General features: G+C 42.8%; 1 protein-coding gene and 1 pseudogene across 5 annotated transcripts in view; one reads left to right on the top strand and one right to left on the bottom strand.

The window, feature by feature from the left end:
- The window catches only part of LAMA3 (laminin subunit alpha 3), a 279,433-nt gene that overhangs the window by 201,531 nt on the left and 57,838 nt on the right, over window positions 1-20,064 (bottom strand). For all 5 annotated transcript variants that reach the window (XM_054537716.2, XM_063716859.1, XM_054537712.2 and 2 more), the window contains exons 3-7: window positions 11,962-12,079; window positions 10,477-10,595; window positions 8,954-9,124; window positions 6,253-6,344; window positions 1,564-1,679 (exon numbers count right to left, since the gene is read on the bottom strand). In XM_054537716.2, coding sequence (XP_054393691.2) covers window positions 1,564-1,679; window positions 6,253-6,344; window positions 8,954-9,124; window positions 10,477-10,595; window positions 11,962-12,079 — 616 coding nt within the window. The remainder of the gene's footprint in view (window positions 1-1,563; window positions 1,680-6,252; window positions 6,345-8,953; window positions 9,125-10,476; window positions 10,596-11,961; window positions 12,080-20,064) is intronic.
- LOC100937164 (large ribosomal subunit protein uL23-like) overlaps window positions 3,722-20,064 on the top strand; it is a 53,899-nt pseudogene continuing 37,556 nt past the window's right edge.

The following is a 20,064-nucleotide window of genomic DNA, read 5'->3' as shown; positions in this document are numbered from 1 at the left end:
AATTCATGTAATAATGGTTAATTCAATCAAAAATATCCTAAATCAGTGTTTGAAAGCAGCAAAAGAAACAACCCCTGATTACTTTTATTATACCTTTCTCTCTTTCTGGTCCCCTCATCTGGGGTGAGGAATGGAGAAGTCATTGAGAAGGAACTGATTAACTGTGACTATAAAGTGAGACGGTCATCCAAGCAACACCTGGGACTCAGAGGTGCGCCACAGCATTTCCCTGAGATAGCCACAAGACCTTCCCAGAACTTTAGTATCTCTCAAAACTCCCTTGGAAGACCACTGGGAACACCTTTTACATAAGTTTACTGGCCATAAGAGATCATCAGTCTTATCTCTTAATAGTTACAAAAAATATTTGGTCAAAAAGTATAAAGTCCTATAATCCCAGCTCTTTGGGAGGCCAAGGTGGGTGGATCACAGAGGCTAGGAGTTCAAGACCAGCCTGGCCAACGTGGCGAAACCCCATCCCTACTAAAAATACAAACAAGCAAGCAAAATTAGCCGGGCGTGGTGGCAGGTGTCTGTAATCCCAGCTACTGGAGAGGCTGAGGCAGGAGAACCGCTTGAACCTGGGAGGCAGAGGTTGCAGTGAATGAAATGTTTTCTGCAACTGCAATAAATATGTAGCTTCCCAAGGAGATTTATTTAGAAGAAAATCTGTAGTTGGATGTCTTAGGGTTTGTTTGTTAAAAATAGTAGTTGTCTTTCTTCTTCTTTTTTTTTTTTTTTTTGAGACAGGATCTTATTCTTTCACCCAGGCTGGAGTGCAGTGGCAGGATCAGAGCTCACTGTGCCAGCTCTTGGGCTCAAGCCATTCTCCCACCTCCGCCTCCCAAGTAGCTAGGACTACAGGCCTGCACCACCACCTCTGGCTAATTTTTCAATTTTTTATAGACAGAGTCTCACTATGTTGCCTAGGCTGGTCTCCAACTCCTGGCCTCAAGCAATCCTCCCACCTTTGCCTCCCAAAGTGCTGGGAGCCATCACAACAGGCCTAAAAAACAAAACAAGAAAAAAATCACTTTTCTTACTTTATGTCACACTCTTAAAAGCAGTTTCCCAACTTTTTTTATTCCTTCTCTGGTCCCCTCCATCCTCCTCAATCCTACCATGTTACACTTCCCAGCACTCCATACTCCAGTACTCCCAGCTCCCTGTTTAGACTCAACCTTGCCGTCTTCTCTGGACCTTCGTCCTCAAAATAGTTGATTCCTATCCAGTATCACATCCTATGAAATGGATAAGATGTTAAAATTTTATAGTGGCTGTATCATATTTATGATTGCTAAAAAGAGAGGTCAATGTATTAAAGCACGGAGCCCCATCATGCTTGGTCATCATCATTATTGTTCTTTTTCTTCTCAAATGCACATCTGAATTCAGAGGAGGGCACTTTTCCCTCCAGTCTGAGGTTCTTATTACAACAGACAGACTTGAGCCCCTAAGACTGACATGACCCCAGCCTCTTCACTAGCATGGGGAAAATAGCCTCAGCTCCCAGGGAGAGGGGAAGAAGGCCACATGTGGCCCCCACCCCAGCCCCACACCCACCTTCACACTCGTGGCTCTGCTCCCACGCGGCGGGCCGCCAGCGCCTCTGATTGTACCCTGTGCAGCAGCGATCACACGTCTCCCCACAGGTGTGGTGCTGGCATTCACACCGAAACCTGGGCATGTGGGCGAAGTGCATCTCAGTTATTGAAAAGTTTTGATGTTGATCCTATATGTGCGAACCTGACACATGAGTCATCACGGTCATCCACAGCACCATTCACTGAGGAATTAGGAGAACACAAACTTCGCAAGTATTATTTAAGCCTCCCATATCCTGCTTATTATCTCCATTTTACAGATGGTAAGACTGAGAATCAGAGGTATTAAGATACCTGCCAAAGGTCAGGCAGTGATAAATGGAGAGCCAGACTTCCAACCTCACTTGGCTCTGAGGCCCCAGCTCTGTCTTCTCTACTCCATTGTTACAATAAATGAACACAGGAGCACTCAAGTGCTGAGTTTACTGAGATGTGTTAAGTATCACACCTGCATAAAGATCTGGAGTCCTACGACTAAGATCTGCTCAAGTTTCTTACTCTCAACCTGTGGTCATGCCCAGAGATTTACCCAATTCAAGAGCCAGCTGCTAATAAGATCCCAGACGGCTCTGCTTCCAGAGGCTGCGCCAGCTCCATCATGGGGCCAAAAGTTGAGACCACTCAGAGAGGCAAAGGGTTAAAAGTCTCAGTTCAAAAGGGTGTACATCTGCTTTAACATTCCAAGTTAAAATGAAATTGTTTCAGCCGTGGCTTTGGATTGGAACTCCAAGCTTTGAGCTCCCTCCTTCCGTGCTTGAAAGAGGATTCAAAACCATCGTCCAGCCCTGGTGTGATTCCGTTTTGCGCAGCTGTCTGTGGAGCAGGAGTCATTCCTCTTTGTCTGCCTTCTCTCTCTCACGTAAGAGCGCGCCACCACCCCACAGAAGATTCGATGGATGAGCCCCCTGAGGCCTCAGAACTATCTTTTTGGCAACTGCTGGGGGGAGCTGGAGCGAGGCCAAGCAGGGTCTAGTGGCAGTGAGGGTGGGGGCTGGGGAGGGGACTGAGGAGGAGGAGGAGCTGGAGAGGAGGAAGGGGAGGGGAAGGGTTAGAGGTGGGAATCCGGCTGCATCCCAGGCTGCTGGAGAGCGCCAAGCAGGCTGGAGGCCTGAGGGAAGTGGGAAGAGCTGCTGGATCTGGAAGGATGGGAGCCACGAGGGAGCTGGAGGCATGAAGGGGTGGGAAGACGGCCTGAAGCCCCAGGAGCGTGAGCCAGGCGAGGCCCAGGGCCTGAGGTAAGGTGGAACCAGCCTGCCGAAAGTTCGGGTTGCCTGGAGCTGGGTAGCGATTGTTTTCCTAGGAGCGTGCGTCAGGCGGGCGTCGTAGGCTTCTAATTCCCGGCTGGGTTGGTCCAGGAGGCTGGGTTTGCGGGGAAGCACGCGCCTCCCCGTTGGAGGAGGGCACAGACGCGCAGCCTGGCGTTGTTCTCCAGTCCCCAGGCCTCAGAGTCTGGGGCTCCTGGACCCAGAATTCACCCGAGTGCTTCAGCCAGTTACTGGGGCGGGGCGGGGCGGGGCGGGGGCAGGGAGTGGGGGGCGGGGGCAGGGAATCGGGAGCAGGGAGGCTTGGAGGGGACTGAGAAGGCAACCACCACTGGGAGCACATGGTTGCCACGTGGTTGGGGAAGGACTGGGTGCAGGCGTCGCATCCAGGGCTCCCTGAGTCTTGGCACTCCCGAGCCTGGGATGCCGTGGCTCAGGTGAAGTGGGCTGGTAGCACCAGGATTCTGGAGTTCTTCGTCCAGCCCTTACAACATCTACTGTGATGGCAGCTCTCAGTTTTGGAGCCCCTTTCCTGTCTCACTGTGGTAGATGGAACTTGCCCCACTTTGCAGATGACGATACTGGTGCTCAGAGATAAACTCACTTGACAAAGGCCGTGATTGTAGGCAAAGAGACTAAATCTAAACCAAGATGCTTGACTCCGTAGCTGGTGCTTCCTGAATATCGTGAATATGAAAGAGGCTTTGGGTTTGGGTTGTGTTTTTTTTTTTTTTTTTGGCGGGGGGTGGGGGCGGGGGAAGCAGCGGGGGTGTCCCCGCATGCTGCCGTTTGTGCGGCATTGAGCAAACAGCTTTTTTTTTTTTAATATGAGAAACGTGCAGTGTTCGGTTTGAGTCAAATAAAGACCCGAGACTATTAAAACAACAACAGCAAAACGCCTTGTCTAAGAAGGCTCTTGGCTGTGCCTGTAGGGATTCCATCAACTCTTCTCTAAAGGAAGGTGGTGTGGCATATATTCAGTTTTATTCCCAAGAGAGAGTGACATCCCTCTCCACACTCAACTGCCTGTTAAAGCACATGGACATAGATCTACCTGGCAGCACAGAACAACTGGCATCCAAATGGGCTCTTGTTGGAGAAGCGATTTCAGCTCATTGCCAATTAAACATTTGGCATTAGCTAGACTACAAGATTATTTAGGGAGGACTGCTTCAAGAATATGTAGTCCAACTCCACACATAGGGTGATTAAAATTGAGCATAGCAAAAAAAGGAGCTGGCTACCCATCTGAGTCCCATTGGCACTGCCAAATCACTGCTTTTCCTCTCTTGCAGACCAGACTGATGGTTAATAATACATCTGCTGTAAATATGTTATTTAAAGATGTCATTGATTAGATAATTCCCTTCGTGATGACCACTCCGCCCCACCCCTAGGGAAAATTGTTATTTGGCACTAGTGTCAACAATCATGTTTTTTCTAAGTAACTTATTACTTTTTAGCTTATGATCATAGTGAAATATGAAGCCAAGCAGATTTCCCTTTTTGAGTTGGCTGCTAGGAAGCTCAGAATTAAATTTGAGGTCCTTCTGCTTATCCATGCAGCAAGGTCAACATGGTACACATGCTTGGTTAAACCCCTCTTCTTGGGTTCTGCCTCATTAGCAAGTAATTTTTCTGATTGTCCAGGCTTGGCTCTACCCATTAAGTTTCTGAATCCCTTTAAATTATTATAAGATTTCTACCTCATCATGGATGTGGATTTCATCAGCATTTGTTCAAGGTCAGCCTGTTGGGCAGAAGCAAACCAGCAGACAAGGAAAGGCAGGCAGTCGTGTTGAAGTGGACTGCTGCCAAACTGAGCCTTTCACCAAGGCTTGGGAAGACCTCCACGCATGTGTATTGGGAGAATTAACCACCCAGTGTAGAACTCCTCCAGTTCTGCCAGGGTCTCCAGGGTTCAGTAGCCTTTCTAAGCAGGAAGCTCATGCCCTCTGTGGTGGCGTGTACTCCTTTCCCACATGGCAGTATTTTGTTCCAGGCTCAGGGACATTAGCTGGACCTCTTCTCTCCTCTCTCCAACTCAGAACTTATTTGACCTGATTTCTAGTGTCTTAGGGAGATAGGAGATTACAGGGTGGAAATAGATTAACCATTAATAAACAAGTCATTTTCCACTAAAGGTTAATCATTTCGTGTGTAAGCTCTCTCAACAGCACTGCCGGATCCTTGAAGGGGGAACAACAACATTAAGGGTTATGGCTGGTCAAGGAGAAGGGCCCCACAAAGCACATCACAGACCTTGAGAACTAGCAATTCTGCCTGAACACAAAGCTAGACCTAAAGAAGCACAAGCCTGAATCTGACTAAAAGTGAAATACATCTCAGGTAAATGCTGCTCATGAAATATTGTAGACTTTAAGTTAAACATTGAGATAAAATGATTACTATATCTGGCATCTGGTAATTTCCAGCCCTTTAAAGTATCCCTCTTGCAGTGGTAACACAAATGTATTGCTGAACCTCAACGTTTAAGACTCATGCATCTTATTGTATGCAAAATATACTCGAATTAAAAACAAAAAGGGTGCATTCATGTTCACAGCAGCATTAGTCACAATAGCCAAAAGGTGGAAGCACCCCAAGTGTGTATCCACGAATGAATGGATAAACAGAATGTAGTATATACATATATACAAGAAAATACTGTTCAGCTTTGAACAAAAAGAAAATTCTGACACATGCTCAATATGGATGAATCTTGAGGACATTATGCTAACTGAAATAAGTGATGACAAATTTAATAACCCAGTATTTGTTGCAAAAGGACAAATACTGTATGATTCCACTTATATGAGGTACCTAGGATAGTCATGATGGTTGCCAGGGGCCAGTGGTAGGAGGAAACAGGGAGTTGTTTAACAGGTATAGAATTTCAATTTTGCAAAATGAAGAGTTCTGGGGATTGGTTGCGCGACAGTGTAAGCATAGTTACCACTACTGAACTGTCACTTTAAAATGGTTAAAATAGTAAATTTGATGTGTATTTCACCACAATTTAAAAAACAAGGATTTGAAATGTATACCCTAATCCCATTAAACCAGGAATGACAAGTTCTATTTCTCTTGCCAGCTCTAATCAGTTGGCTGCCTGAGGTATGTCTTGGGGGTGATCTGGTGGCTGGGACACAGATTTTCCAGAGTGCTGTGATTGATTAGCCATGTCTGCCAGGGCCCATAGGGGTTATGTGAAAGAAAATGGAGAGTTGGTGGAGAGGAGGCACACACCCCCCACCTATTCATTGATCCTGAATCATTCCTATTGAGGACAGGAACCTAGAAACATTTAATGGGATGCAAACATCCACTGAAATAATTAGACTTAATCATAGTAAGGCTGAAAAAAATCTGCACAGTGTACTTACAGTTTTTCAGGATTGTTTACATTGCACACTTCAGCATGGCCATTGCAAACACACTGCCCACCAATGCTGATGTCCTTTATGCTGTAATAATACTGCACAACAGAACACAGAACACGCAAGTTTCACTGAACAGTGACAAAAACTTTCTCTTACTAGTCTTTAACCCACATCTGCTGCCTCTGCTTCCCTTTTAAAATTCCATGTTCTTGAGCCCTACATTGGGATGTAACATGTCTTATAAAATAAACACATTCCTCAATAAAATGTAATAACATACTGCTGAATTTGTGCATTTAAAAAATCAAATGCTTGAAGTTCATGAAGGGAAATTGCCTTAGAAGACAATCATACTTTATAGCCTATAGGAAAGGGATCAATTACTTCCAAGTTTATTTTTTATGTAAATTAAAATAATTTTTACATTATGTTCTTTACAAATGAATTTTATACATTGAAAATATTTATTTATCGAAACTAAATTTTTATACCAAAAAATGTTGCACTTGCTTTGTGCAAAATACTATCCCAGGTTCCGGGAAGGGAGATAATATTTACAGAGATGGATCCAATACATCCCTGAGATTGGAGGGGCCACCAGTATTTGCTGAAGCCTTCCTAGCACAGGGTCAAAAAGGCTAGAGTCAAAGTTTCAAGCTCCAGAAAGGCCAGACAGAGCCAGCTCAGATCCAGCTGAGGATTGGCCCCTAAACCAGGCCACAAATATGTGTATACCCTCTCATTGACAAGGCCCCTCTCCAATATGTTGGAGGCCTCTGCAGTGCTGACAATAGGCAGCTCCTCCTGCCAGCTCCCTCTGCCAGCAACCTTCCTTCTCAGACTTGGCAGGAGACTGCCCAGGATTTGGGAGGAATGTGAGGACTGTAGAACAATCTTTCTCATTGAGGCCATGCTGCCAGTGAGAAGAATATCTGTCAGCGAGAAGTCTTTGGATTCACAAGGACAAGAGGGTTTTTGTCCCTTTATTGTTGTTGTTGAGTGTGGTTGCCTTAAAGAGCCCTATTGAATTAATGTTGGGGTTCTGTTCTGGTTCCCTAATTAAAACCTGTTAAAGTGTCAATGCTTCCTGGAAACATCTTAGTCTGAAGGCATTAACAGCCCCCCTTGTTAATACAGATAAGTCAGTATTACCAGGGCTTTCTGTGACAAATTAACACTCAGGGGCTTTCCTGCTGGCCACTGTAAAAGTTCCCCTCCACACGTATTAAGGGCAGCAGCAGCAAGAGAAACCCCCAGTCAGCCTTCACCCAGCAGCACACGTGATCTGTGTCATAAGGTAGCTGGTATCATATTCCTCCATGAAAGAAGCAACCTAAACTTGGGGGGTTAAGATTATGTATTATGTATGTGGTACACTCCATAAAACAATTATTTAATGGAGAGGCCTGTATTCATCTAAGTGAAAAGTAATATACATAGATATGTATGACTGCAAATCTTGCAACCCCCAAAAAGACAATTTAAGAAAAAAAAAATTGGTAGGGTACATTTGTGGCAGTGCCCCAGGGCACATGAAGGAACGGAAACACAGCCCAGCTATAGTTTATGAGAAAGTCCAGCCCTCCCTTGTAAATATCCATCCTCAGATTCAACACAGTCCCCAACTACACAGAAGCTCAGAGGGAGCCGAGGAGAGCAAAAAATACAAAAGATAGGCCACCTACACCCAAGGTGCCTGCCTTTCTGGAAAATGCTCAAAACTACACTTTTCCCTCCCTTCCTTTCCCAGCTCTCTGATGTTACCTATATAAAAAGCCAAACTCTATAAGGTGCACTGGGCATCTTCCATTCACCCTCCAGATCTGCTCTCCACCTTCTCCACCCTGTCCTGTGCCTAGGAGCTGAACTTTATGGTTGCAACCGATGGACTCTCTCTCTCTGGCTTCTTGTTTGGTTTGGCCAATGGAAGGCACCAGCAGATCAGAGGGTGGAAGAAGAGTGAGCTCAATGTGTTTATTCTGTGGGCTCCCTCTGTGCCCAGGAAACAAGTGTACTGCCCTGACACCTGAGAGTGAGAGATGTTCATGGTGTACCTCCAACACAGGAGAGGGTACTAGTGCTCACCAATACCTATGTGCCTCCATTTCACCTAGATGACATCACCCAGCCTCCCTGCATCTAAGTGAGGCTATAATATGACCAGTTCTTGCCCATAGAAGTAACCTCTGATGAGAAGCAGGTAGATTTTTCTCTATACTCTCTCTTCCCTCATCTGATGACCAAGATGTAGGGGATCCAGAGGAGGACTCTGAGGTCCTACAAAATGGCTGCACCTCTGGATAGAAAGAACCTGCTTCCCTGAATTACTGTTTGGAGCCGATCCTACCTGCTGACCCATGTTAAACTGTAATAGGAGCAAGAAACAAAGCTTTATTTTGTTAAGCCACTGAGATTTGGGGATTGCTGGCTGTAGTATTAACTATCCCATCCAGACTATTACCAGGCTGATTATAATCATTCGCCTTTCATCTTCTTTGAATATAATGATTTTTCTTCAAACAGCCATTTTTATAAGTCATTAGATATAAACTCCTAGCTATATCTAGTATTTCAGACAAGAACAACTCCCACACCTACATCATTACAGGCTATAAAGTTTACCTAAAAGAGTTCAAGGCAATTAATTTGGTGAGCCAAAAAAATGAATAAATAAAGTAACAAAACAAATGCTCTGACTACTCACCCGCCGAGTGACAGTTGGATCTCGCTGGGCTTTGGAGATGAGGTGTCCAAGAAGCGTATTGGTTCGAAGAAAACGCAAGCGGATGTTTGTTGCCTTGGTAAACTCCCTCAGGGTTTGAGAGAAAGTAAAATTTTTTGCACCTGGACGACCGTTTATCAAGGACACCACAACCTAAAACGACCACACACACATAAAGGGGGAAAAAGTTCCTTTTATCAAAATTTAGCAGCAAGTAAGTAAAAATAACTCACATGCCCCAAGGCACTTGGTTTCTTTGAGCCATTTGATATTCGTAGGGGATCTTGGGTCTTGTTTATGTCTAAAAACATCATTGCTAGTCCCATCTTCCCTCACACTTCCTGGTTCCAAGGTCTGGCAATATGTCTTTGAAATCTGGGCTCTCAGGAGATGTTATCACTACGTTTTCAAAGCCTTTGTTCTATCATTGTAGTTGTGGGACTGTAACACTATGAAATGTTGAAAACATAATGTTAAAATCTGTAAATATAAGGACACAACTTTGTCAAGCTGCATCAAAGAAGCAAAGCTAAAGTAATCCAAAAATCTACATGAGGTTGAAAAAAGGAAATCTCTAGATATAAAGTTTGACAGTAATGGGGCTTAAAAAAAAAAAAACCTGTGTAAACCCTCCATTTTGTTTTAAAGCCCAAAGTGATGAAGCCCAAGTGTCAACCATTGGAAATATGAACCACTCATGAGCTGTCAGAAGATACCACATACCCATGCTCAAGTAAGATCTCTCTACTTAAAGAGAGGGAGGCTGACACCTTTGATGGAAGTTTATTTGAAACTCAGTTCATATTCATTATGGCCTCACAATTTCCATGGAAATCTTCTCTGATTGTTTCGCCTTTGTTTGCCTATCTCCCTTAACAATAGCCAACCTGACTTTACAAGGACCAAATGCAACCCCACAGGGACAGCAATTTTTTCTCTCCAACAGATTACACCCATTCTACCAAAAGGGATCAAGGATCAGGTAGGATTGGCTCCATGCAGTCATTCAGGGAAGCAGGCTCTTTCTATCTAGAGGTGCAGCCATTCTGTAGGACCACAGAGTCCTCCTCTGGATCCCCTACATCTGGTCTTCAGATGAGGGAAGAGAGAGTGTAGAGAAAATCTACCTGCTGCCACCTGTCCTTCCTCTCCTCACTCTTACGGGGGATCATGGGATCATAGGTGAAGAGGTAAGGGGTCATCATTTCAGTTACCAGCAAGCCACTTTCTAAATACATCACCAGAAAGGACAGTTCAAGACCTGTGGGCCTTGAATCAAGAATCCTGACTTTCTGGGGATAACTGAAATCCCCCAACAGAATTTCCAACCTGGTTCATTCTGGGAGCCCTCAGTGTGATTCCTTTACTGTTCAGTCCCAAGCCCTGTTTCCATCTTGATCTATGTTAGATGTCCTTGAAAGTGCAAGTTTCGTAATTATGAAAAATTGGATATCCTCATGGTCATTTCTGAGTCTTATCTCTTCCAGTCTTCCAAATCTACTTACCTCACCATTTTCCAAAGGTACAATACGGGAATATTCAGTAACACAAAGTACATCATCATCCCGGGTGACAGCCATATTTGCCTCCCGCCCAAATTCTTTTAAACAGTCTACTTTAGAATCTAGAAGGAAAATATTTTAATATTATAAAACAAAATATTATCATTTTGTTGCAAATCTCTTAAGAAGCCTTATGTTTCCTTAAGAAAATACACAAAGAAAGAAAGAACAGAAAGGCATTTAAAACTTTCAGAGAAAGGCTGATAATGGAGTTTTTAATTCATGAAAGAAAATACCAAGCCATTTCAGGCCAGTTGACTTTCAGTGGCAATGCTTGGAGATGCAGTGCTAACTCCACGCTCCTACTTAGGCAAGTTTATCTTCTCAGGAAACCTAGTGGAAAACCCAATGCCTATAAGCAAAATTCTTGTCCACCTCTGTTCATCATAGGGTTCAGAAACCCTGACATTCTTCATTAGTGAAGATAACAGAGTCGAGGTAAGTAAAGCACAGCACAGGATCTATAAAGATGGAGCTTAGTTTCTAATTCTGTATAAAGGGAAAAAGATTGGAGATGACAGTTATTAAAGTCATCTCATCGATTCACAGCTTCTACCATCTTACAGGTACTCCCAAATAGTGCCAAGAACTGTTGTCATAAAAGGAGTTTCTACTTCATTTCTGCATGTGGTATCCTTGAAATTATTGAACACATGCTTGAGAAATGGGGATATTCTTTTTTTTTTTTTTTTTTTTTTTTTGAGATGGAGTCTCACTCTGTCACCCAGGCTGGAGTGCAGTGGCACTGTCTTGGCTCATTGCAACCTCCGCCTCCTGGATTCAAGTGATTCTCCCACCTCAGCCTCCTGAGTAGCTGGGACCACAGGTGCACACCACCACACCTTGCTTATTTTTGTATTTTTAGTAAAGACAGGGTTTTACCATGTTGGCCAGGCTGGTCTCAAACTCCTGACCTCAAGTGATCCACCTGCTTTGGCTTCCCAAAGTGCTGGGATTACAGTCAATGTTCTGAGAGTAATTTAGAGGTTAAAAGTGACCAGTCTCTAACTAGTCATACTGAGAGATTAATTTTCTTCTTTTTTTTTTTTTTTTTTTTTTTGAAACGGAGTCTCATTCTGTTGCCGAGGCTGGAGTGCAGTGGTACAATCTTGGCTCACTGCAACCTCTGCTTCCTGGGTTCAAGTGATACTCCGACCTCAGCCCCCCGAGTAGCTGGGATAACAGGCACGTGCCACCATGCCTCGCTAATTTTTGTATTTTTAGTAGAGACAGGGTTTCGCCATGTTGGCCAGGCTGGTCTCAAACTCCTGACCTCAGGTAATCCACCCGCCTTGGCCTCCCAAAATACTGGGATTATAGGGGTGAGCCACCGCACCCAGCCGAGATTAATTTTCTAATTAAATCCATAGTCTTGATCTGTTCCAAGTAATTAAAGCCACGCAGAACATGGTAGGCAAGATTACTTACGAGCAAAATATTGCCATGGTGAGTAGGTGCTTCCAAAGTCTACAGATCTTTCCAAGACCCAAAGGTCAGGGCGAGGAGAATTTGCAAATTTGATTAAAATATAGGCCACATGGAAGAGCTGATAAAAGAGATACAGTTATTAATGTCATCTCATCGATTCACAGCTTCTACCATCTCTATATGATGCTGATTCCCAAGGCAACATGTCCCCCTACAATCCCTTGCTCAAGATCCCGATCCTGATTCCTAACTGTCTATTGGACATCTCTACCCAGCTGCAGCCTCTCAAGCTGATCAAATTCAAAACAAAAATCATTATCTTTCTTTCTCCACCAATATACACATTGATCATCATCTTTGTCACACCTTAACCAATATGCCATTCCATTTCAACCAGTCTACAGTGTATCTTAAAATCTATGCATTCAGAAAAGTCTGATGGCAAGCAATAGTCATCACGTGCTAAACCCTCCCAGGGCCAAGAACCAAGAGAACAGCCCAGAGTGTTTCCCAGCAGTGTCTTAACCCTGGTTCCAGGTTTTGGACAGATCACAGCTGCCAGAACTGAAACCCAAGCAGCTGTTTGATGGAGTGGTAGCACTCCTTCCCTGTGGATCTCCTCCGGCCTCATCTTTTCCTGATTGTTCTCCCTCTTATCGGCTTTCTCATTCGCCCTCATCACTCTTTTGCCCATGGCCAGGATGATGCAAAAGTATGGAAGAGATGAACTGGGGCTTCGGTCCTTCTTTCTTCACCTCCCACTCTTCAACTCCATGGTGCCTCCTGTGTGAACCCCAGGAGCCTTTGCAGTTTATTCCCATTCCTTCCCCCAAAACTTATCTGGCTTGAATTTTGAACCCTGAGGTCCTATTTCCCAAAGAGCCTGGTATGACATTGAACACGGTGTTAAGCAAATCTATGTTAATGTGTTAATGAGTGAGGATTATCCCCACCCCCCTCCAGGCTCCCTGACCCCCAGGCAACAGATTTCCTGGTGACTGTCTGAGGAGCACTCGCCTCTAGCCCAAGAATACCCTTTGAACCATAGGCTCCTCTAGTTGGGGAATAGGGAGTATTCAGACCCTGTGGGTTCCTTTTCTTTCCCAGAAAAAAAAAAAAAAAAAGGAGTTTCATCTTAATATTTTTCACAAACAGTAGTATGGTAAGATTTTTTTTTTTTTTTTAAGTCTGAGAACTGCCAGCTAATGTAAACATTCCAAACCCCAAAGCAGAAGCCAAAAAATCTAGGACAATGAGACTCAAACTTTTTGGTCTCAGGACCCCCTTTATATTTTTAAAAATTATTGAAGACCTAAAAAAGCTTTTGTTTGTATGAGTTCTATCTATTGATGTGCACCATATTAAAAATTAAAGTTAAAAAACTTTAAGATAGATATACTATTAATTCATTTAATATAACAAACATTTTACATGTTAGCATAAATATATTTTATTAAAAATGACTATATTTTCTAAAACATGAAATGTTTGGTGAGAGCAGTGGCATTGCTTTACATTTTTGTTAAGCTCGCTGAGTGTCGGGCTTAACAGGAGAAAGCTGGATTCCCACACCTGCTTCTTCATTCACTCTGATGTGATATGTTGTTTGGCTGAAGTATTTGAAGATCTGGCCTCACGTAGATCTGTAATGGAGGAAGGAGGACCCCTGGCCTTGTAGACCTCCCAAAAGGTCTTGGGGATCCTCACAGGTGCTCATCCATACTTTGAGAACCACTCCTCTCAGGCACAGAGATTTACCCTTTGCTCAAAGAAGCCCCTTTGCTTATCTCTGAGGAAGGAAGAATTGTCACACTGATTACTGGAAACCCTAAGCTCAGCCAGTTCTGTCCCTATCAAACACTTTCTCTTTGATCTTGAAAAAAGTGCTTATTTGGGCTCAGATTAACACTCCCAAGTTGTCTACCAACACGTGGAAAAAGTGATCCAACCTAATAAAAACTAATTAGGAATTATAAGGTACTCTGAAAATCATAAAGCAATACTCTAAAGGTAGGTGTAACAATTTCCAAAGACACATCCCATTATTATGTAGTGAAGGAATTCATAGGAAATCCAAGAATTCGTGTTTGGAAAATCAGAGCAAATATATTTCGCTAAAAACTCTTTGCACATCTCTCTCAGACCACATCAAAATAAGGCCACTGTTAATTATGTGAGTTTGATAGACTACAAATGAAACTTTTTTGAATACAGTAATCATTCGAAGCGTTCTAAATCCCTTCCACCAAACTCCCACAATCATAGCATACATAGCCCTCTAAAAAACTATTTATCTAATAGGTCATGATTTAATGAATACTGTCTTTCCACATACCATGTTAAGCTCTTCACAAACATTCTCTCATTTAGACTTCATAATAAGAAGCGGAGTTTTATTAACCCCACTTTAAAGATGAGGAAAGTTTGGCCTAGAGAGGTTAAGTAAGAAACCCACACCTTGCAGGTATAAAAACACTCAGCCTAAGTGTATTCCACCCACTGAGCATTTGCTGTGCCACAGGACCTAATAAGTACTGAATATTTGACCTGTTTCATCTTGGGGGGAAGAAGTCGTCAGAGAAGTGCGAAACATCATTATTTCCCAATATGCTAAAATTCTATTCTAGAGAGCCAGGGGTGGGGAGCTATGTTATGATATATCTCAAGTGTTAATTGAGGGCATTGGTTTTCTAAAGTTGTACTTTCTGCTACTACAAAGCTATATGAACGAAGTAGCTTCAGTGGCTCAGAAGGGAGCCTCTCTGTCCTCTCCTACAGGACAGCTCAAAGAACAATGCAGTGAATACTCATATGCTTTTCACCTAGATTCACCAACCGTTAACAATGTACCATATTTTTTTGTTCTCTACATACACACATACACATTTTTGATTCTTTGAAAGGAAGTTACAGACATCATAATACTTTCCTCCTAAATACTTCAGCATGTTATCTTCCAAGAACATGGATATTTCTTCTACATAAATTCAACATTTTTATGTGTAAGAAATTTTACCATATATTCAAAATTGTATTTAATACATTGTCCATATTCAAATTTCCCTGATCCTCTCAATAATCCCCATTGTATTATTTTCCCATTTTGGGATTTAATCAAGGATTACATATGGCAGTGAGTCGTCAGGTCTCTTTTGTCCCCTTTAATCCACAAGTTTCATCTTGTTTCTAGGTAATGTTTGATTTTTTTTTTTTTTTTTTTTTGAGACAGAGTCTTGCTCTGTCACTCAGGCTGGAGTGCAGTGGCGCGATCTTGGCTTACTGCAAGCTCCGCCTCCCAGGTTCACACCATTCTCCTGCCTCAGCCTCCTGAGTAGCTGGGACCACAGGTGCCCGCCACCATGCCCGGCTAATTTTTTTGTATTTTTAGTAGAGACGGGGTTTCACCATGTTAGCCAGGATGGTCTCGATCTCCTGACCTCGTGATCTGCTTGCCTCAGCCTCCCAAAGTGCTGGGATTACAGGCATGAGCCACCGTGCCCGGCCTGATTCTTTTGAAGCATTATGACACTTAAAAATCCCAACTCTAGCAGCAACTGATGTGCCCCTCTGCCTGTTACAGTATCCTGCCACCCAGGCCTAATTTAATAAGTCCACTGATGGCACCAACTCTTCCAGCACTAATTAGCTAGAACATGTCACTTTTCAATGTTTCCCTCCCATTTTTGTCTTAGGAATTATTTCTGAGGTTCCCCAATGTATGTTTATGTGCTCTGAATATTGGTAGGGTGCATCTCTTTGGTTCGGATCCCATTTGCACCAAGCGACTATATGTGTTATTTATCACCACCCCTGCTGTGTAACGTGCCCTAGAATCTTGCCAAGGTCTCCAGCTCTGCAGCAAATCTCCTCTGACACTTGCAGATTCAAAATGTCATAGTGAGGCAGAGTGAGTGGTCTCCTAAGTATGTTCACAGCCTGGTTCAGGCATGTTAAGCCAACAGGTAGGGATTTATTCTGTTTTGCTTGGTAATTTTTAATTATATGCTTGTTGAATCACTCCTTCTGCTACATTCCTTTTTTACTCTCAGCACTTATGTTTACTCTTTGGCCACTGAAAATACTTCAAAGCACACATGAGTGATGCTAGAGATTTGCTGATATAAACGAGGACCCTCTGTGAGACTAGAAGGCCCAAGCTATGGAGCCACTGTAGGTAGAAAGGCAAAGTTGTGCATTTTCAAAAAGATCATATTTGGGGGTCAGAGATAAGGGGAGAAATGATGGAGAGGGACTGAGTTGTAATCTCTCCACGTGCTTTTGTAATAAGCTGAAGATATCTTGAAGTGTGTTGGTGATTGTTTAGGTAGAGAAACAAAGTAGTCTTTTAAATAATGTTTTAATAAGGCAGATAATGATCATAAAAGGGGGAGTGTGAGGCACTTCAACTTCAAAAGACTTCAGGGTGAGTAGGGAAGACAAGAGGGTGTCCTCTGATCTTTGTTTCTCACCCCAGTGCTGCATGCTCTGAAGCCTCTGAAATTACAGCTTGGTACAGCCTGTCCTCTGTTCATTTCAGGGCCTTCCTGGACTGACTGCACGTAATAAGTGTTCAATACATGCTATGAATGAATAAATGAGTGGATGGATGGATGGATAGTAAAGCTGTATAGCTACTACTGAGTTCAAGGGGCAGGGAGCAGTTGGCAAACACAGAGACAGAGCTGAACTCCGAAGTGGTCCTACCCTGGTGTCTGAGCTAAGTTGTAGTAGAATCAACTCCCCTGGGGGGGAAATCTCTGCCCTGTCACCCACTGGCTATGTGACTCCAAGTACATCACTTACCTACTCTGAGATTTCATTTATTTGCTCATAAAATGATCAAAAAAGATATTTTTTTAAGAAAATAAAGAAGAATAATATCTACTTCATACAAATTTGATATTCTCCTTCTAAAAGAGCACCTGTCATGCACTGCAGTACATGTTTTCATCTGTCATTCCCGCTAGGCTGCACCATCTTTGGTCTTAATCACTCCTGTATCCTCTGAAAAGAGGCTTAATACATGTTGTTGAATTGAAATTAAACTAACAGATGGGATTGTGAAAGTGCAAAATACTGTGCAAGTACACTTAAAGTCACATCCAAAATAAGCTTCCTACTCAACTAAATAGTACTCCCTGTGCCAGAAAACTCTAAGTTTATAATAAAAGTGAGATCAGTCTGTCAATAGCTTTATAATTTAATAAACATACTATTCCACAAGGTAGCATTTCATAATTTACTTCTCCCAACTTTTTATTTTGCATAATTTGTAAACCTACAGGACAGCTCAAAGAACAATACAATGAATACTCATATGCTTTTCACCTAGATTCACCAACTGTTAACAATATACCATATTTTTTTGTTCTCTACACACACACACACACATTTTTGATTCTTTGAAAGGAAGTTACAGACATCATAATACTTTCCTCCTAAATACTTCAGCATGTTACCTTCCAAGAACATGGATATTTCTTCTACATAAATTCAACATTTTTATGTGTAAGAAATTTTACCATATATTCAAAATTGTATTTAATACATTGTCCATATTCAAATTTCCCTGTTCCTCTCAATAATCCCCATTGTATTATTTTCCCACTTCGGGATTTAATCAAGGATTACATGTGGCAGTGAGTCATCAGGTCTCTTTTGTCCCCTTTAATCCACAGCAGTCCCCCAATATGTTTTGTCCTTCCTGACACTAACATTTTGAACACTCCAAAATGTCCCACAGTCTGTTCTAAGTCTTAACGTTCCTTCGTAGAATCGGTCACAGAATCACAGAACGTCCCACAGTCTGAATTTGTCTGCTTATTTTATCATAATTTGACTCAGATGGAGCATTCTTTTTTGTTTGTTTGTTTTGAGTCAGAGTTTCACTGTGTCGCCCAGGCTGGAGTGCAACGGCACGATCTCTGCTCACTGCAACTTCCACCTCCTGGTTTCAAGTGATCCTTGTGCCTCAGCCTCCCTAGTAGCTGAGATTACAGGTGTGCACCACCATGCCCAGCTAATTTTGTATTTTTAGTAGAGATAGGGTTTCTCCACATTGGCCAGGCTGGTCTCGAACTCCTGACCTCAAGTGATCCGCCCACCTCAGCCTCCCAAAGTGCTGTCAGGTGGGGCATTCTTGGCCAGATCACTAGGTGGGTGGCACTTCCTTCTCATGATGTCACCAAGAGGCACGTGAAGCCAAGCTGTCCTATTATTGATAATGCTAAGTTTCATCACTTGCTTAAAAAGATGTCCATCATATTTCCCCATCACAAGTTACCTTTTTTACATTTGTAATTAATAAGTAACCTGGGGGAGACAATTTGAAACATTTATTTTTATTAACTAAATTATAAATACCCCTACTACCCATGTACAAAATACAAATACAAATTATGAAAAATAAGTCACTAAATATAGAACCAAGCAATTACATTTACTTTGTGGTTGGTGTCCATTTGAAAAAGTTATCAACTGAGCCAATTTTATAGTTTTTTTAATTGAGAAGAAACGATGGCGATTAAAATTCAACTGCAGTTTAGTAACTTGGTTTGACATTTTTTTACAAAATGAAGTACAATCCTCACAAAACAACCAAGGCCAGGGATGAAAATACAACCCAGCCAGTCTGAAAAGGGATCCTTTTAATCTTGGCCCAAAGAGTCCGTCTGCCAGTAGTTCAGCAAGAACACTTTTTTCTTTTGGGTTTATCATCACCCTGTGCTGAAAAACTCAGGCCCTGGCACTATCAGAAAGAGTATGCTTGGCTTTGGGAGGCCAAGGCGGGTGGATCACAAGGTCAGGAGATGGAGACCCTCCTGGCTAACACAGTGAAACCCCGTCTTTACTAAAAAAATACAAAAAAAATAGCCAGGCGTGGTGGCAGGCGCCTGTAGCCCCAGCTACTCGGGAGGCTGAGGCAGGAGAATGGCGTGAACCTGGGAGGTGGAGCTTGCAGTGAACCAAGATCGCGCCACTGCACTCCAGCCTGGGTGACAGAGTGAGACTCTGTCTCAAAAAAAAAAAAAAAAAAAAGTGTACTTGGTTTAGGTCTAAGGAGGACTCTCAGCTCCTCTTACTGGTTCCCAGAAGTACCTGCTCATCCAGAGGAGGGAAGGTGGATCACTCCAGAAACTTAGAGGAAGGGGCTCAAGAGGTCCTTAAGTCCCCTCTCACACTAGCATCTCATTCTGAGGGGAACTCACTACATTGCTGACAAGTTCTAGCCATTACAGGTTTCCTCCATGTTTGTCAAAAACTTTCTCTCATCAGCCCTCCTTCCCCTGTGGAGTAGCACAGATGTCTACTCTCCATCCCACATGGCAGCCTGCCCAGAATTTAAATGCCCACACCCTGTCTCCCTAGGTTCTTTTAAAAAAATCGGGATTCAGGTCAGCAGGAGGCAAAGATTAGGGTGGAAACTGGAAAGGAGAAGAGAGAGTGTCTCACTTTCTAATATAAAAGAACCATAGGAGCCTGAGAAATAAAATCCCTACACCAAAACTCAGTCTAAAGATTTGGGTCACCACAACAACTTGGAAAATGACAATCTTAATGAAAGATTTCAGGAAAAAAAAATGGTAAGACAAAGGGGAAGTTATTAGGTATGACACGTAGATTTTATACTTATAAACTTTGAACTCCAGGGGAGGAAAGAGAAGGATTGATGACATATGGCATAATTTTCAGTCCTAGTGGTCTTTAATCATTACTCCCTAAATAGACTTCAAGTGCAGAACTTGAGACCAAACTGTTACTCAAGAGCATTTTATCCACAACTAACAACTTACAAATAGATTTGGTGGTGACTATAAATAAACTGAGGTCCGCCGGAACCCAACAGCTCTGAGCTTAATTTCATAACTGAGTCTTGTCGTTTATCCTACTCTCTGTAATGACTTTCAGCTGTCATGGATTTGTTTTGTCTAGGACCTGGTTCTCCTTATAAAACTCACTTTTTCTCATTCACACTTTTTTGCTGAACTGATGAGTAGCCTAAGAATGCGTCTGACAAACTTTACAGAACAAAGAAAATTCTATAGTCACGTTCTTCCTAAACAGATTTAACTAACTCAACTTTAATAACCAGCAACCAAGTTA

The sequence above is a fragment of the Pongo abelii genome, chromosome 17 (assembly GCF_028885655.2).
Source record: "Pongo abelii isolate AG06213 chromosome 17, NHGRI_mPonAbe1-v2.0_pri, whole genome shotgun sequence".
Taxonomy (NCBI): domain Eukaryota; kingdom Metazoa; phylum Chordata; class Mammalia; order Primates; family Hominidae; genus Pongo; species Pongo abelii.
This window is presented reverse-complemented; position numbering and strand designations above follow the sequence as displayed.